The 17,916-nt window shown below is 42.4% G+C and overlaps 2 protein-coding genes across 3 annotated transcripts in view; one reads left to right on the top strand and one right to left on the bottom strand.

Annotated features, from left to right (window-relative positions):
• LOC101473724 (arf-GAP with dual PH domain-containing protein 1) overlaps positions 1-14,269 on the bottom strand; it is a 37,481-nt gene extending 23,212 nt beyond the window's left edge. Inside the window, exons 1-3 of one of the 2 annotated variants that reach the window (XM_076887241.1) lie at positions 13,483-14,269; positions 13,149-13,349; positions 948-1,075 (exon numbers count right to left, since the gene is read on the bottom strand). In XM_076887241.1, coding sequence (XP_076743356.1) covers positions 948-1,075; positions 13,149-13,239 — 219 coding nt within the window. In that variant the 5' untranslated portion in view covers positions 13,240-13,349; positions 13,483-14,269. Of the gene's footprint in view, positions 1-947; positions 1,076-13,148; positions 13,430-13,482 lie in introns of those variants that run through there. The other variant, XM_004557509.5, reaches the window with a different exon arrangement.
• Positions 14,270-14,794: 525 nt separating this feature from the next.
• cox19 (cytochrome c oxidase assembly factor COX19) lies at positions 14,795-16,701 on the top strand. Its single transcript, XM_004557507.4, has 3 exons — positions 14,795-14,994; positions 16,198-16,309; positions 16,393-16,701. The coding sequence occupies exons 1-3, from the start codon at positions 14,913-14,915 to the stop codon at positions 16,484-16,486; spliced, it is 288 nt and encodes a 95-aa protein (XP_004557564.1). The 5' UTR covers positions 14,795-14,912; the 3' UTR covers positions 16,487-16,701.
• The last annotated feature ends 1,215 nt before the right edge of the window (positions 16,702-17,916 follow it).

The raw sequence follows: 17,916 nt of genomic DNA, 5'->3' as shown, positions 1-17,916 counted from the left end.
AAATCAGACTCAGACTGCGGGTTTACTTGTGGTTCCTCGGGTATTTAAAAGCAGGATGGGAGGCAGAGCCTAAAGCTTTCAAATGCCCCCCAACCCCCAGTTTGTATTTGGGAGACACACCTTCTCTACTTTTAGAGACACTGACCGTCCCTTAGTTATACTACAATAGGTCTATACTGCTAAGGGGCTTCCCAGGATGCACTGAGTGTTTCTTCTTCACTCACCTCTTTCCACTCTGTGTTTATACACCACTTTGCAATTAATCAATAGTTACTGTTAATCTCTAGCTCTACACCGCTACCTGAACCTGGTTTATTCCTGTTAAAAGGGAGTTTTTCCTTCTCACTCTCGCCAAGTGCTTCGTCATAGGTTGTCGTCTGATTGTTGGGATTTTCTTTTCTTTTTTCTCTGTACTATTAGAGGCTCCTACAGTGTAAAGCCCTTTGTGGCAACTGTTGTTGTGATTTGGTGCTATATAAATAAAAGTGAATTGAACTCCACACAACAGAGGAGGTGGATTGTATTTGATGTTAAATTAAAGCTCTGTTCACGACATTATCATCACAGTAATTTAATAGCATCGCAAAGTTGGTTTTATTGCCATATTTAAAAAAATATATTTGATGCTGTCCTGATAAACACCGTGTGTTACACCTGATCAGACTACACCTCCTCCTGTATTCTCTTGAGAAAATCGTAGTTGTCGCTTGCCTGTGACCCCAAACCATCTGACGCTGTGGAGGCGTAGTGCGAGCAGTATGCTAGCAAAACAGCGGCGTTAGTCCTCCATCTCTTTCTCTCGACACAAAATGTAGGAGTGTAGGAATTCAATGCTGTGGAAGCCTTGTCTCACATTCATTTTATTGTTCAAATGTCAAATGTCATCAAATGTCAGCAAGTGGACTGAGGTTAAAGGTATGTGGAGATTTTTGACATTCCCACCCTACCTCCACCTCGCTGGCATCCCATGTGTCCTGGACAGACTTGACTCGGCTGATGTGTGGGATGCTCCGGTGAAGGAGCGAGCAGGCCTGGCAAACAAACACACCCAAAGTCAGCGACGCCCAGTCTGGTTCTGCAGGAGAGACAGAGAAAGGGAAGAAGGGAGAGCCGGGGGGGGGGGGGGGGGGGGGATTAGAGAAATGATGAAGGTAAAAGAGAGAGAGGGAAAAGGAGGAAATGAAATTTGTGAAAGCAGGACAACAAGACCGCGATACAGAGAGAAAGATACAGGACAAACAAAAAAGGAGGGGTGCAAAAGTCTTGTTATGAAGATGCTTTAACAAAAAGAACAGCAGCTCAAGGTTCAGACTATAAATACTGAAGGTGCTGATGCCAGCGCTGTTAAGAGGTTACAGAGGCAAAGTAAATGAAGCGAATATTACACCAGACTGTGGCTGAGTGAGCTCCTGCTCATAAAGGAGAGCAGGGCTGCAAAATATGATTTTGGGGAAATCCTATTTAGCCTACTGGCAGGAAGCAGACCACCTGAGATCTGATCAGACCTTAGTTACCGAGCTAGTTGCATCAGACACACAAATGCACACACATAAAGACTCTGGGAGAATGTGCAAAACTGAAGAAAAACCACTCTCTCTGCAACGCAGCACAACAGCAGCAGCAGCAGCAGCATCTGTGGGTGGTCAGCCAGGGTGCATGTGAGTCACTGTATCACACACAGGCTGAGTCTGCCCATGCTGATGAAGTGTTCAAAGTCAAGAGGCGTGATGTGCAACGGAAAGAGGAAGACAGAGCAAAGTGAGAAACTGAATGTTAGAATATGAGAAAGAGAAACAAAGAGGATCACACATGTGAATACCACAGATGGGCTGATTGGTGGGTAGCAAATGCAAAGAATCACAATTCAAGTTAGCTGACTGGTAAGACTAAATGACAAGCAATCCTGGCAGCCACAGTTAGTTACTTGGAAGTGATCGTCTTTCTTGTTCCAGTTTCTCAGCTGAAAGTTTGGTATTTTTAGCTGTAGACATGGCAGTGTGCATTTGGTGTTTTTTTTTTCCACTGAATACTCAACTATCTCAACTTTTAGGCTGATTACTGACAAAAACTAAGGGAGAATAGCGAAGGGATGGGAAGTAAAGGAAGCATCATTTACGAAAAGAAAGTTCAATTCCAGCATCAGGCCGGGGTCTTTCTGTGTGGAGTTTGCATGTTCTCTCCGGCTACTCTGGCTTCCTCCCACAGTCCGAAAACATGCAATTAGTGGGGATAGGTTAATTGATAAGATAAGATAAGATAAGATAACCTTTATTAGTCCCACACGTGGGAAATTTGTTTTGTCACAGCAGGAGTGGACAGTGCAAAAGTTATGAGGCAAAAATTAGAATACAATAAGAATAAATACAGTACACAACTGTACAGAATAGAATAAAATAAAATACTATATACAGTAGAATAAAATAAAATAAATATACAATAAGATAAAAATAGAATACAAATACAAATACTATATACAACTGAGTAAAAATACAACGATGACAGAAAGGATTATTGCACTTAGTATTATTGCATATGTATGGATGTGTGTGCTTGATCAGTTAAAGTCTTTATTATGGAGTCTGACAGCAGTGGGGAGGAAAGACCTGCGAAATCTCTCCGTCCCACACCGTGGGTGCCGCAGTCTCCCACTGAAGGAGCTGCTCAGTGCTGTCACAGTCTGCTGCATGGGGTGGGAGATGTTGTCCATCAGGGATGACAGCTTAGCCGCCGTTCTCCTGTCACTCACCACCTCCACTGGGTCCAGAGGGCATCCTAGAACAGAGCTGGCCCTTCGGATCACCCTGTTCAGTCTCTTCCTGTCCCCAGCAGAGATGCTGCCGCCCCAGCAGACCACACCATAAAAGATAGCAGAAGCCACAACAGAGTCATAGAAGGTCTTCAGGAGTGGGCCCTCCACTCCAAACGACCTGAGTCTCCGCAGCAGGTACAGCCTGCTCTGCCCTTTCCTGTAGAGGGCGTCTGAGTTATGAGTCCAGTCCAGTCTATTGTTCAGATGAACAATCAATCTAAATTGCCCATAGGTGCGAATGGTTTTCGGTCTCTGTGTGTGAGCCCAGTGACAGACTGTCAGCCTGTCCAGGGCGTACCCTGCCTCTCGCCCTATGAGAGCTGGGATAGGCTCCAGCGCCCCCCCAAAACCCTGAAGAAAAGGATAAGTGAATGGATGGATGGATGGGCCTGACACAGCACTAAGACCACTTTAAGTGTGTCTGAGGGAAATCCTTAACGTTTTGGTTTCTGTCACTTGGTCTGTGCCATTATTTTTTCTTTTTCTGTTGTTATTTGTGTGCTCTTGCAGCATTTTTCTATTTGCTACTTAAGTTGCAATCTATTTGACCTCTCTGGACCACCGTAGTCTTCTTCCATCGAGCCAGTTACTGTACATTGTACATTGTATTGTATTGTAAGTAAACAGTCAAGCAGGGCGAGCTTATTGAGACAAACATGTGAATAACAAGTCCATGAACATTTTTTTAGTCAGAGCCAGTTATTTCCATCTTTTATATACAGTCTGTGCTATCAGTATGCAGTATTAACGAAAACAAAATATATTTTATAATTGATTATATTGGCTAATGTTAGTGTGCAGGTGTGGCATTTATGGATTAAGATGTTGCTAATGGATGCATATGCATGTGTGTGTATACTGTGCTACAGAACATATGCACATCCTAACCTGCATGTGCACAGCTACAAGCGACTGAAAGTACTGAGGGTGCCCTTACTGAGCAACATTCAAAAGTCTTTCTCTCTGTATCTCACTCTCTGTGCAGCTGCTATTTCTTAAATAAAGAGGCCCTCAGCGTGGCGCACCACAGACACACACACATGCACACACAGTGACAGCAGTGTGTAATACTCAAGGGAATCATATGAGAGGCAGGGGAACGAAAGGTTGAAGGAGGCAAAAAAAACCAACCCAAAACCCAACACCATTTCTGCATCTCTGTCGTTTCAAGGCTGAAGCGGAAAGGTTTAGAGATCTGGATGGAAGCGGAGAACAGAGATGAGGGTTTGGAGGACTGGAAAAAGCAAACAGAGGGATGATGTGAGTTCCCCCGAGAGCGCTAGCTGGCATCTGCGATAATCTTCCTCCATTTCATCTCTTTTAACCCATGACAAGCAGGTGATGCTTTTATAAACGTCAAGTCATCCTTTAATCATTCTGGAGTGCAATGAAGCTTCAAGCAGCAGCGCTTTAATGTAAGGGAATCAAACCTCTTCCTTTTTAGGTCTTCGCAACAACAATATAAAAACTCACAGGCACCCACACAAACACACACACACGCACACACTCACACCAAACCAACCCCTGCTGACATGAAAACATACAACCTGCCATTCGGTGGTGAGGTCATCTCTGTCTGAGTCAGGCCTTACAGAGAAACAGGCGGCACTCAGGGAGATTACTGTGGCCGCATGACTGACTAACAACACACACACACACACAAAACCACACACACACACAACTACACATGCACATACGCAGAGGGCTTTTTCCTCTACATGTACATGAGTGATGTTTCTCAACAGGATAGCTGTGAACAACAGATGCACAGTCGTAGTGAGCAGGAGGTGGAAAATTCCTGATGTAGTGTGACTTTTTTTCCTTACAGTGCATATGCTGTTTGAGACATGGTTTTTTCTTTAAATGCAGCAGTACTGTGTTGCATCTCTGAGCAACTGTTCAGAGAGAGGAGACAAAAAGCTTTGCAGGAGATCTTATTGGGCTCACCTCTTAGGGAGACACCGGAGCTTTGGACAGAGGATGAATGAATGGGTGAGGGGCATTTATATTCTTACAGTGGCGGCCTGTGACTGTGAGCATCTGCAAGCACTTTCATGCATCTGCAGCAGAGTCATTTGTACAGTATGTCTCATACACATGCCTGTCAGAAGTGGCATTGTGTTGGAGATTAATAGCTAGAAAGTAGGGCCATCTGAGGTTATGACCCAGTGTGTTGGTTAAAAAAAAAAACCCAAGAACAGACACCACAACATGCTTTCATTTCTCTCAGGGGTTTTTCATTTTAAAAAGACAGACGTTCCAGAGGAAATGTCTCTGCAAATACAAATATTGCCCATTGAATCCATTGAATTTGCTCTTCCCAAATCATTGATTCGTGTTTCTTACCTGCTGCCATGGGGATAGATTTTAAGGCTATGACTGTTGGGTAAGTATCATAATTTTCCTTGAGCCACTGTGGGCTAGTGTGGTCACTGTGTGTAGCGTGGTTCACTTAAATAGAGGGCTAACTCTCAAGTCCAAAACACGGGTTTGTTTAAAGTAATTGTTTCACAAAAAATACTCCATCTTTGTTATTGATGGATTACTACCTCATTACTTTTCTTTGCTTTTCATGTTCTTAACTTGAGGACATTTTTTTTTACTAATAGATCTTATCCAATGCTAAAGTCTGTTCTAGAAGCAAGTATCACTGCACTGTGTTCCTTTCATTTTAAGGTCACTTGGACATGCTTGGTAAATTCCACTCCCCCCCAACTTCTATTCTGAGTACACGAGTACAAACAAAGGAGGAAATGCATTTGCTGAAATGCCACTGGTTCTAAAACTGAGGGCAATTTCTCTTTTACCAGCTATCAACAGTAATGATTGGTGCACAGAAAATGAACTCTTGGGGTATCTCACAGATATACTGGACGCCTTCAAACATTGCCCACAGCAATCCAAAACCAATGGGTGAAGGTTGATGCCCATACAGTAGACATTTTTATGGAAGGACCAAACAAACTATGTAGCTTTTAGTTATAACCTTACTATAACATAAGGTATAAAGATAGAAGTACTAGGCCACACCGCTTTATCTTAGAATTAAAGCTGATTTTGGGCTCATTGGCCCAAGTATACAAAATCATAGCTTAAAAGGAGCATGGGTTTAATACTGAGCCACTTTACACAAGTGGCTCAGTATTTTGATAATGATGATGTCACTATGTCAACCCCTATATTTAGTAGAATAGCTAAATGTATAGCTAATAAATAAATAGCAAAATATTTGTTTCAGAACAATCCTGCTGAGCTTTGTTGGCTAATTCATGCAAGCACACCTTCCTGAAAGGTTACTTTGTCATGTTAATACAATATTTCTACAGTTACCTCATAATCATTGGGTCAAACAGCTTTCTAGAACATAAAATACTTCAAGGAATTTTTTTGTCCTGAATCCCTAAAGGCTGGTGTGTAGTTCCAATAAAGAGGAATTAGCGTTCTGTCTCCCTGAAACTCCCTAAAAAGGAGACTTGGTGAAATCCTTGACAATGAAACGTCTGAAAAAAGTACACTAAGCAGTTGTATGTGTATATGTTTTTGTGTGTGTGTGTGTGTTACGTGGGCTTGTTGTTATGAGGTCACTAGAGTCTTGGAAAATTAAGAGTGTGGGTTGACCTCAACTTCCTTGAATCAAATGCTCTGTTTGATTTCATATACCACCCACTGTTTTGTTCATTTTCAACATGCTCTCCTTTGGTGATCTAATCAATAACACCTTAATGTTAAACACCAGAAAGACCAGTTCAGACAATTTCAAAAAGGTGTATTTCATTTCCAGAAGAATCCAGAACAATCTACTCATCTATTTTTGTACTGATTTTAAACTGCTTCTTATTATGTATCAAGGCTTTGTGCTGCCATATTTATTAGAATGCTGTATTATTTCAGTCGGTTGCCTGCTGGATGACAGAAAAAGACTGTAACTTTACTAAATCGAGCCTACAGCAAGGCAAACAGACCATAGTCTAAGAAACAGAAAGGTCTAAAGATACTGATACATTTTATCATTAGTGCCTGATTCCACATTAAAGAAGTTTATATTCTATATTTACAGTGAGCTTCATGTTGCTAAACAGATGCTTGACTTATATATACACAAGTCAAGCATTATACAATTTTATATATCTAAAAAATTCCCCTCTCGCCCCTGTGGGCGGTCTTTATCCATTAAGCTCGGGTCCTCTACCAGAGGCCAGGAGCTTGAGGGTCCTGCGCAGTATCTTAGCTGTTCCTAGGACTGTGCTCTTCTAGACAGAAATCTCCGATGTTGTTCCCGGGATCTGCCGGAGCCACTCGCCTAGCTTGGAGGTCACTGCACCGAGTGCTCCGATTACCACTGGGACCACTGTTACCTTCACCCTCCACATCTTCTCAAGCTTTTCTCCCAGCCCTTAGTACTCCTCCAGCTTCTCATGTTCCTTCTTCCTGAAGTTGCCATCATTCGGTATCACTACATCTATCACTACGGTCGTCTTCTTCTGTTTGTCTACGACAACTATGTCCGGTTGGTTAGCCACCACCACTTTATCTGGAAGTCCCACAAGATCTTAGCTCGGTTATTCTTGACCACCCTAGGGGACGTCTCCCATTTTGACCTCGGGGCTTCCAGGCCATACTTGGCACAGATGGTTAAGAGAACTTTGTAAATATTCTCTCAGGCTTTTTGTCAGTATTACCCAGCAGAACTGTAAGCAAGAACACAGAACTTGAGCTGGAATGGAGATGTAACAGTCTTTAACCTTCCTGCTGCTTAGAGCTAAGTTAGAATGTATTATTGAGCAAACTGTGAATAGAGCAGGTAACTGAGAATTACCCTGAAGCAAGTGCTCTTCATGCATCCAGCCTACTGCACACTCTAACCGAATGACAACCTTTGCTGAAATCAAACAATTTCATGTAGCGAGAGTACATTAGAAGTGGAGAACCTCCTGCTGCTCTTGAGAAAGCAGACTGCAAAGGATGACGTAAAAACATTTGTTCAGGATTTCGTCCAATGTCAGATCATAAAAAAATGCTCAAAACACCTTAAAATTAAAGTCCATGTGATCCTAAACTGTATTACTGACTGGTGTAAAATAGGGACCGTAACCTCCTTGTGACTTAAAAAAATTGATGGTTGCCCATTTCATCACATTTTTTTGCATTCGTCAACCAACTGTGAGTGGTGGTGCTGATGGTCAACACGTTACGATCAATCTATGTTTGTTTGTCTATGCTGAAAGCAAACCGTCTACAGTGAGTCTGTTTGCAATAGCAAACTCGACTTAGATGAGTGTCAACTTGTATTCTGATTATTTATTATTTATTTCTGACTCGGACTTGAACCCAGGCCGGCCGCTTTCAGACGTTTCAAACCTAAAAAACCCCCAGAAAGCAATGAGTGGTACTGCAAAAGGAACCTAAACCTCGTTATATCTCATCTTGGACCTGCTGATTTGCTGTTCTATAAACACCTTCTGCACACCTAAAAAGATTGCTGAGGCTTCTCTCTGGAGGCAAAAAATCATTTGTGTGTCCTCAGCAGAGGGCAGAACCACAGTGCTGCTGAGCTACAGAGAAACCCCGCAGTACAAGCGCCCAGCTCAGCCTCTCAGCGGTCTCATCAAAGCGCACCAGCAGAGTGAAGATAGGGGAAGAAACGCAAAGGTAAGGAAGGGCAAAGTAAGAATGACTAAGCATTACAAAAACATCCACAAGCCATGCGTGTTTTCAGCCCAATTCCAGCAAGCTTTCTGCCTGCTTAATGAATGCTGTATCTGAGATGGGACGATAAGACACGGGTGAGGAAGGACAGGCAGGTCACTGCTGATGCTGCGATGTGTTTTACTTTGTAAGTCTGCAAATTCACGAACAATAGAAGGATTTCATGCGATGTCGCGTAGCAGGGAAAATAGAGGACCTCATCTTTCAGGAAAAGCAGGCTAACCTGTCACCTTTATAGCAAAGTAAAGCTAGAAACTGTCTTTTTTCTGACATATTTCATTCTTCACCAAGAAAGATCTTTCTGTTTGGAGTGCTTCTGCACGGGTTTCCTCCCACACACCGAAGATCTGCTTAAGGTTAATTTGTGATTCTAAATTAGCTGTAGGTGTGAAATCGAGAAAAGGCGAGAGCCAGACAACCACACGACGGCGAGTGGACTAGACTCCAAAATAATTTTGTCTAGCACAATGCATGCTTTTCTTATTTCCTAATCCCATTTGAATTATCGTGTGAGTCATTGCAGAAAGCGATATATTTCTGGAGAAGACCTTTTCAGAGTGTAAATGTTTACTTGTAAACTAGCTGAAAGCCCTCACACCCACTTAACAGTCGCTTGTCTTGGTTTCTGGTCTGGTCTTAAATTTATGCATACAGACTCTTTAACAAATGCACCACTGTGATTAATGCAATCAGATTTCAAACAAATTTAAATGTCTGTACTCCCACTAAGTCAACTAGGAGAAGAACTGTGTGAACTGCAACATCTGGGAATGGCCATTATACAAGATTAATTGAGGGACATGCTGCCGGCATCTCCTGGGAGATAAAATAAGTGCATTTTTTATATAGGCCTGTGAAAAATGACCCTTATGCTCCCTCAATCTATGAAATGACCAAACAGTCTTCTGATGAGTTTATGGCCTCAATCGCTAGTTTCATTTCTCACTGAACACAGCATGTTGTTCATTTTGTAAACTGTGGCCCTATTAAAGCAAAAGAGGGGGATAAAGTAGAGCATCCTTTAGGGCAGCGGCCCCCAACCTTTTTTGCACCATGGACCGGTTTATGTCCGACAATATTTTCACGGCCCGGCCTTTAAGGTGTTGCAGATAAATACAACAAAAATTTAAAAAAAAAAAAAAAAAAGATTCATAACACATGGGAAAAGACCCAGGGAAACCGAGTTAACAATAAAAATGATTAAAAAAAATAGAAAACCCAGAAAACCATAGATTTCACACCCGAGCATCAACTCTCGCGGCCTGGTACCAAATGACTCACAGACTGGTACTGGTCTGTGGCCCGGGTTTGGGCACCGCTGCTTTAGGGCAGATCCACCTTGTCGATGACAAGTTTCTACCTGGGAAGTGTGCAATGTTGCTCTGTTTCTTAGTCAGTGACTGATGTGTAAAATGAGTAAGAAAATTCTGAGTACAGGGAGAAGGTTACTGGGTTCGAAATCAGCCTGTGGCCTGAACGAACAAGCTTGTTCTCACCATGCTTGTGTGGATTCTTTCCAGGTTTTAGATTGGATATACGAGTGCAGGGTGTACCCCACCTCTCGCCCTTCGATACCTGGGATCCAGTTCTCCCACAAGCCAGAACTGGATAAGCAGAACAAGGATAGATGGCACTCGTTTAAGGAAAATCAAATGTTTGCTTCACTAAATATGAAAAAACGATTTCCCATTTTGTACTTACCTCTTTGTACGGTATCTGTTATATTCTACTTAACAGCCACAATGTTGTTTTTTCCCTTTCTCTTTTGTCTATTGAGCGGATTTGTCTGTTTTTCTCTATATTGAAACCATCTCATAATTGAACCACCAAAACCAGCATCAAAAATTCATATCTTGATGAGATGTGAATTATTAGCCTGGGGATTCCTGGTTCCTGCCAACAGGGGAAGTGGTACTGGTGGGGGTTTCATCTGTGCTGCTTGTACTCTTGTGAAATTTTATGAAAGAAGCACAGTAATTAGGAAACAAAGCAGTTGGATTCAACTAAACTATAGCACGCATGCTGAAGGAAATTTCATCACCTCGAGGAAAGCGAGTGTATACGACTTGGCGGATCAGATTTTCCAGCTCCTTCCCCTAAGCTGTTGTATTACATCCTGGATACAATTGGCACTGCCACACAGAACAGAACATCAACTGCTCTTCAGAGGCGAGATTCTATTGTGCAATCATTGCAAAGGTGAAAGTGGTGTACTTGCCAGGGAAAACTGCTTAACAGTTTTAGCTCGGGAACATTCAATGCCAATCTTTCCCTGAGGCATAGTGAACTGTTGCAGAACAGTGAACAAATCATCAAAAACGACATCCCAAGAGACAAATAACGCTTGATCAGTGTAAATCATTGTGCCAGCTTTCCCCAAACAGCTTGTAGTCATGCTAGCTGGCCTGTGAGTCTGTACAGGTTTGCAAATAAATGCTTATGCTAGCACAGCCACACGCTCACAGAAACAATGCTAATGCTAACCGTCTATAACCTTTACCATGTTCATCATCTTAAAGAAGACAGCATACTTGACAAGGATGTCTTTTAGACACATAACAGATCAGGTTTCATTTTAATTTCAGCTTGGAGAATTGGCTTCCAGCATAAGTAACACTTATAAAGTGCTTTCTTTCCTCAAGTATGCTAACATTTACTAATTAACAATGAAGCTAATGACTACTGCCCATCAGTATTCTACTCTCTTTTCTACTGTATTCTACTGAACAACCATCCCATATGTTTTAATAGCATTCACGTATGGCTGGGGTCTCACAGGGGTCAGCTAGGATGCATCTTCTGAATGCCACAAATATCCACAATTTTCCACTAAACCCAGCACACCAATGGGACTCATTTGTAAACTACTTAGTAAGATATCTACTGAGCCTATTGTTCATACTAATCAATTTTTATAACTCTAATTAAGGTTAAAAAACTAGGGTCATTGACGAAAAGTATAACGAAAATAACAGTGATGCCTTGCTAACTACCATAAACTTAATTTCAAGTGATAATTTCACACTTTCAGCGGATATGTACCAAAACCTCTTCTTGTGGATGTGGCTCTGCAACACTGTGGCTAATTTTAATTGACTTTATTTGGGCTGGTGGAGGGTTGGTTGAGGTATCCATGTGCAAACTTATATTATATCAAGTCATGGGTTTGGACTCAAGGTTGGGTTAATTGGTGATTCTAAATTACAGAGATGTGTGAATGTGAGTGTGAATGTATTGTCTGTCTCTCTGTGTTAGGCCTGTGTCAGGCTGGCAACCTGGGTGTACCCTGCCTCTCCTCCTGTGGTCGCTAGGATAGACTCCAGCCCCTTTGCAACCGTGAATTGGATAGATGGATAGATGGATAGATAGATAGATAGATAGATAGATAGATAGATAGATAGATAGATAGATAGATAGATAGATAGATAGATAGATAGATAGATAGATAGATAGATATTGGCCAGGTGGAGGGCAGTCTGAGGTATCCATACACACATAGAGATAATATTAAGTAGTCATGGTGTTGGAGTCAAGCTGTCTGCTAAGACACAAGCCCACTGGAGCTAACGGTACAAATCAATCTCTGAGTTATTTTGAGGTGAGTCGTTGTTCCCTGCTGCACCACTACACCGGATTTCAGTGTTCCCCCCGCCCTGCCAAATCTCACTTTAACCATTGTGTAAAAGCTGTTATAAACTGACAAAAGGCTGAACTGTTGTTATGTAGGTTGCTGATAATAAAAAAAAGGAAAATAAAAGAAAAATGCTTCTGCTAATTAAAAGCTGCATCAACCACAAAAAATAACAACCTTTCCACCTTGCTACAATCACAATGAAATCCCTCTTTAAGTGTGTACCCCTCAGACAAAGCTATCTTGTTTTGCAAAAGTGCCTTTGGCTCAAATAAATAAATAAATAAATAAAATGTAAAAAAAAAACCCAATGCTGCTCTGCTACAGCCAGTCCTCAGAGGAGCCGTAACCGGGGCCAAGGAACAGGCGTCCCGGGCAGGCTCGGCTCCAAGCACTGGGCATTCGGCCCGTACTGGAGCCTTGACTGGCCACTCACTGGTTTACTGCCATTTGAGCAACGAGGAAGGAGGGGTGTACTGAAAGGATGATGAAGAGAGGATCTGGGTGGGGGGGGGGGGGGGGGGGGGGGGATGAAGACAGTGAAAAATGAACATAAATAGCTGCACAGGAATAGGGTGGACACACAGTCAGGAACATGTAAAGCAAAACCACTCACACACAAGTAATAACTGAGCTTTATGGAGGTTGCTGACAGTGTAGACTGTAATAACACAAAACCACACACACACACACGGAGTGAGGAGCAGAATTGGCATGTCTTCACACAGTTTAATTGGTTTATGGCTCAGACTTATAAGTCCAGAGTCCACTGTCAGGCCTACTTTGGTCTACTTTGTCCTCGGGTATCTGCGGGCCTTTGTCATCAGACTCGCTCAGACTTGTGCGGTTCTGAAGTGCCAGTTGGCTCATGTACCCCCTGCTGGTGTACAGCGGCTCGAAAGGCACACGCGCACCGGCAGCTGGATGCGCTGACTCCACCGGGCGCCGGGTTTTCAGTAACGGGGCTGGTGGACGGGGTGGAGGGGGGAAGGTTTGCCTTACCTGGATTGCCGCAGTCCGCGCACTTGTCGTTGCCCGGTCTCGCCAGCACGTCCTGCAGCTGCAGCTTGTTCCCCTCCGCTTCCAGCGCCATGGTGAGTTTATCCGTCCAGCCTCACCGCGGTGGGAAGAAGGTGCCCAAGAACATCCGCCGCTGGGGTCCAGCAGACAGACAGACTGGTCACCTGCCACCTCCGATCCGAGCTGTGCCCGAGGATAAGAGAGCAGAGAGAGAAAAGGAAACTGAGCGATCCGCGCCGAGAGCTCTTTCTGCCTCTCACTGATAGCTCTATTACCCAGGCTCTTTGGCTGCATAATAATCAAGCCCACACGTTACCATCGCCGCCTCCTCCCCTCCTCTCTGTCTGCCTGCTTTCCCTTCAGCCTTATATCTTAGAAAAGTGAGACATCCAGCGGTGAGCTAGGTGAAGCTGCACGTTTAAAGAATCCAGTGGAGTCGGATCCTGCGCTCGTGCAAAAATGTCATTTAAATGAAACTGATAACATGAACGTGCTCTGAATGCACACGCAGAAACGGAGAGGTGAATAAGTGTGCCTACTATTAATAAATACATATTAACATATATCTTCCATCTGAGGGAAGGTTGCAGGTTGTTTCCGAGGTTGCACTCTCCTGGATGGAGACCCCTGATTACCACTGGGATCGCTTTGGACTTCCACATCTGTTCCAGATGTTCCTTCAGCCGCTGGTAATTTACTATTTTCTCCTGCTCCTTCTTCCTGATGTTGCTGTCTGCTGCGATTACCACATTTAACACAACTCACACCACAGCGCATTTGGCCTGTTTCTCTTAACCACCTTTGTTGGTGTCTCCCAGCAGGACTTGGGGACTTTTAGGGTATATGCAGCACAGATGTTCTTGCACACAGACCCAGCTTGCATCTTACATCCTGTTGCCTGCCATGTGTTGGATAGTCTCTGGGGCAGCCTTGCACAGTCTGCAGCTTGGGTCCTGTTGGTTGTGGTAAACGCTTACTTCTATGGATCTGGCACTTGGGGCCTGTGTTTGTGTTGCCATCATCGGAGCCTCTGCGCTGTCGGCTTCTAACCAGTAGGATTTCCTAATGTCAGTCAGTTCCTCTGTCTGTCATCCCATGTAGGGGCTTGGTCGTCCGTGACAGTTTCTCTTCCTGTTCCTCATCACCGTCTGTCGGCAGCTGCCTGAGGCAATCGTTTTTGTTGTTGCATCAAATCATTTTTAAATAATATTTTCAACCAGCAGTTATGATTTTCAATTTCTTACAGTATCTAAGAGAACAGTATGAATCGGTTCTATCAGATTCAGTGTACAGTTAGAGTTTCTTTTTTAGTCCGTTATATTATTTTGAATTATGAAACTGTTTTTTAGTTTTCATGAGAACTTTATTTTGCAAAGTATCCAAAGTCATTTGTTTGTAATGAGGGGAAATTCTGATCACTGTGCTTTCCCCCTGTAGTCCTATAGTATCCGTTTGCTATTGTGCATTACATGGTCATTTTTAGCAGACTGGTTGTTAATGCCACGGAAAAAAATAAGCTACACATTTATTAAGACCAAAATTAAACCCATATATGGGTTTAATTAATATCAGCTCTTATTCTTTCACGAAAGTGCGGACAGTTTACGATAGCATCAATCGATTACTAATGTCTGTCTGCCGAGCCCTCAAAATAAAACGTCATACTTGCGCGACAGCAGGGTCAAACGGAGAGGCTGTTGTTTATGTCAAAACATTTTGAGACGGCCCTCTGTGAACTGAGAGAAAATGTCTACCGCTATGAATTTCGGGTCGAAGACTTTTAAACCTCGGCCTCCGGACAAAGGCTCGTTCCCTCTGGACCATTTCGGTAAGCTCCAGCTGAGCCTGTCTGCCCCGTTAAATAACTCTCGTTCCCCTCACCGCAGACACAACAGCGACAGAATTAATAATAACTGTGACAGTGTATGCTATAAATATTTAGAAATGTTTTAAATAAGTGCAATACACTCATAGACCTTTGTCTAAGCCAGCTGCCTTTTAGCAGGATTGGTACATGGACGTTTACAGCGATGCTTGATGCTATTGCTATTAGGACAGAAGGTCTGAAGGACAGACTGTAATGAAAATAGCGTTTACACAAACATGTATGATGTGCTGCTCTGCGTTATATTTATACCAGTTATAAATGTTCTTAACTACATTAAACTTCTGATCAGTTTGCTTTATTAAAATAAGAGACATTTAATGAAAATGAAGATTGACCACCACACATCTTTCATGGTTTTCAAAACTATAATTGGGTGCACAAGTTTGAAATTATTTTCTTTAATCAACACAGGCTCATATATGTACACCCGCACTATTTGGTTAAATGTTCGTTAGCAAGTTGCACCTTGGTTGCACTTTAAAGAAATTATAAAAGCTCAAAATGACCATTCATGCGCATGATGAGTGTATGTAAAACAACTCGCTCACAAACAACAGGAAACTTTGTAGGACAACGCCTCACCTGCTGTTTGATTTTTTTCCCTTTCATTTGAAAACACAAATGTCTGTCCTGCTCTATATAAACTGCACAGAACCTTCAAGCAATATGTTGGCAGCAGCCCTTCACTTAAAAAGCTAGAAAAGTATCATGATACACAGTCATGGACAGAAAGTTTTGGCAGTAGCACAAATGTTGTGTTTCATACAAACTTCACTGATTCTGTTTTTATTAACATGATTTTTTTTTTCTGCGTGTATGATCTACAGAAGAACCCTCATTAGCGTGTCATAACTTTCAAAGACTTTTAATGGCAATTAAAAATCAAATATGTGCATTATGTTGTTGGCCATTGTTCTCGATAACTTGTGCTGGATGTCAGCTTCTTCTGTAAATCCTGACTGATGATCGTGATGGGCCACCTTATCGGGGCTGAAAGTTGATGACAACCTGTGGGCTCCTGATTCTTTAATGTGCCCCTTAAGCACTAGCGTTGTGTGGCTCGGAAGAAACAGTTTTATTACTGGGGGTTACAGATGACCATACAAATGCACAATTCCTGATCTTGTCCTTTTGTTTTTCCAGGAGAGTGCAAAGCCTTCAAAGAAAAGTTCATGAAATGTCTCAGAGAGAACAACTATGACAACTCCATGTGCCGACTGCAGTCCAAAGACTACCTGGAGTGCCGAATGGACCAGTAAGAAAGCCAATGAAAATGTTACCTAGTGAATCGACAAAGGTAACGTGTATAATCGTCTTGGTTTTATTTTTTGTTTTCAGTCAGCTGATGACCAAGGAGCCTCTGGAGAAACTGGGATTTAAGGACCTGATGGATCCTCCCCCCAGCCAAGCAGGCAAAGACAACAAATCCTGATTTGACTCCACATCTGCTGTTTCCAAAGTGCAGAAGCATAGAATAAAGTGCTGTGACCGTGAGCTGACAAGGATGACTGCAAAGACTCTGAACATGCAGCTCCAGCACGAGGACTGTGTGTTTTCAGTCAATACAAATTAATTTTGTACATAAGATGACTTTATGTAATATATAGAGATGCTGTTTTGCTTGTCAATAAATCTTTTTTATCTAAACTTTTATTTTGGAGCCTTTGACACAGTTGCAGCAGTGACATTCTCTGAACAGTTCAAAAACAAACCCGCTTATCAAAAATCGACTACTCTTATGTTTCTCGAACACAACCTTTATGAAATTTAAAGGCTCCCTGGATCTTCTCAAATCCTGTATGGTGGAATTCAAACCAAATGTGCCTGTTTGGCATTTAAGAGTGTTTATTGTTAAGTATTTTTGATACTGTCCCATGAAATGACCAAAACGAATGATTCGTCCATGTCAGAGAAAAGTCGTTCTCCTGGAAATCCTTCCAAACAAAACATTCTTGTTCAGTCTTTTTAACTGAACTGCACTGTCATGAAGTTTAACTTTTAAAACACTAACCGAGGCCTGTAGTGTATATGGTTTTTCATCGTTTCTCTGAGCATCGTATCGCCTGATCTCGGGAATTTCTCAGGACATCCACCTCTGGGAAGACAGGCAGCGGTCTTAAATGCTGTCGCTGTAGATCTGGATGTCAAATTGTTTGGAAATTACTTTATAACTCTTTCGAGGTAGAGAAGCAGCGATAGTTGTTTCTGTAAGATCACTGCTGATATCTCTGACGCACACCTGAATGCTCCAGACACTGTTTCACCACTGTCAGCTTCATCTTTGGCCATAGAAACGCTCCTTCCTCATATTGACACGGGCGATGAGGAGTTCGTCTTCTGGTTGATCCGTGCCCGCTGGTAGAAAGGTCCATTTAACCACAGGTAACGCTGTGTTGTGACATCGCTGGGAAACAACACAAGTAAGTGTGAAGGGAGAAGGGGTGATGGTGGCGTTGATGGCCAAACACAGATCTGTAGAAACGAGTAAGAATTACAGCATATATTATTTGGACTGTTGGATGCCATTGGCTGCAGGTTGTTTAACAAAAACAATTGTGGCTTCTGTAAAATAATTCAGAATTTAAGTGATTAAGATTAAGTTAACGAACATGGTGCAGAATTCAAGTCTTTGCAGAGATTAGTTGTTCTAATGTAAACTTGCTTACTTATGAACACGTTCAAAAAGCCATCTTTAAAGTAAACATTTCAACTTGCACCAATGCATCTGTAATCTTTTAGTAGCAGTATTTCTTTAATGTGCTGTAATATAAAACATCACTTCATGGAATTACGTGCAATTTACAACATTTTTAAACTTTCTTTTGCTGTTTTTTTCTCTGTTAAGCCACTCGGCACTGACCC

Source organism: Maylandia zebra, linkage group LG8 (assembly GCF_041146795.1).
Source record: "Maylandia zebra isolate NMK-2024a linkage group LG8, Mzebra_GT3a, whole genome shotgun sequence".
NCBI classification, from domain to species: domain Eukaryota; kingdom Metazoa; phylum Chordata; class Actinopteri; order Cichliformes; family Cichlidae; genus Maylandia; species Maylandia zebra.
Note: the sequence above shows the minus strand (reverse complement) of the source record. Positions and strands in the feature narration are given on the sequence as shown.

Coding starts and splice junctions, on each gene's coding strand:
- cox19 (XM_004557507.4), top strand. CDS start 14,913: ATGTCTACCGCTATGAATTTCGGGTCGAAGACTTTTAAACCTCGGCCT. Junction 14,995..16,197: donor GTTCCCTCTGGACCATTTCG/GTAAGCTCCAGC, acceptor TTGTTTTTCCAG/GAGAGTGCAAAGCCTTCAAA. Junction 16,310..16,392: donor CTGGAGTGCCGAATGGACCA/GTAAGAAAGCCA, acceptor TTTTGTTTTCAG/TCAGCTGATGACCAAGGAGC.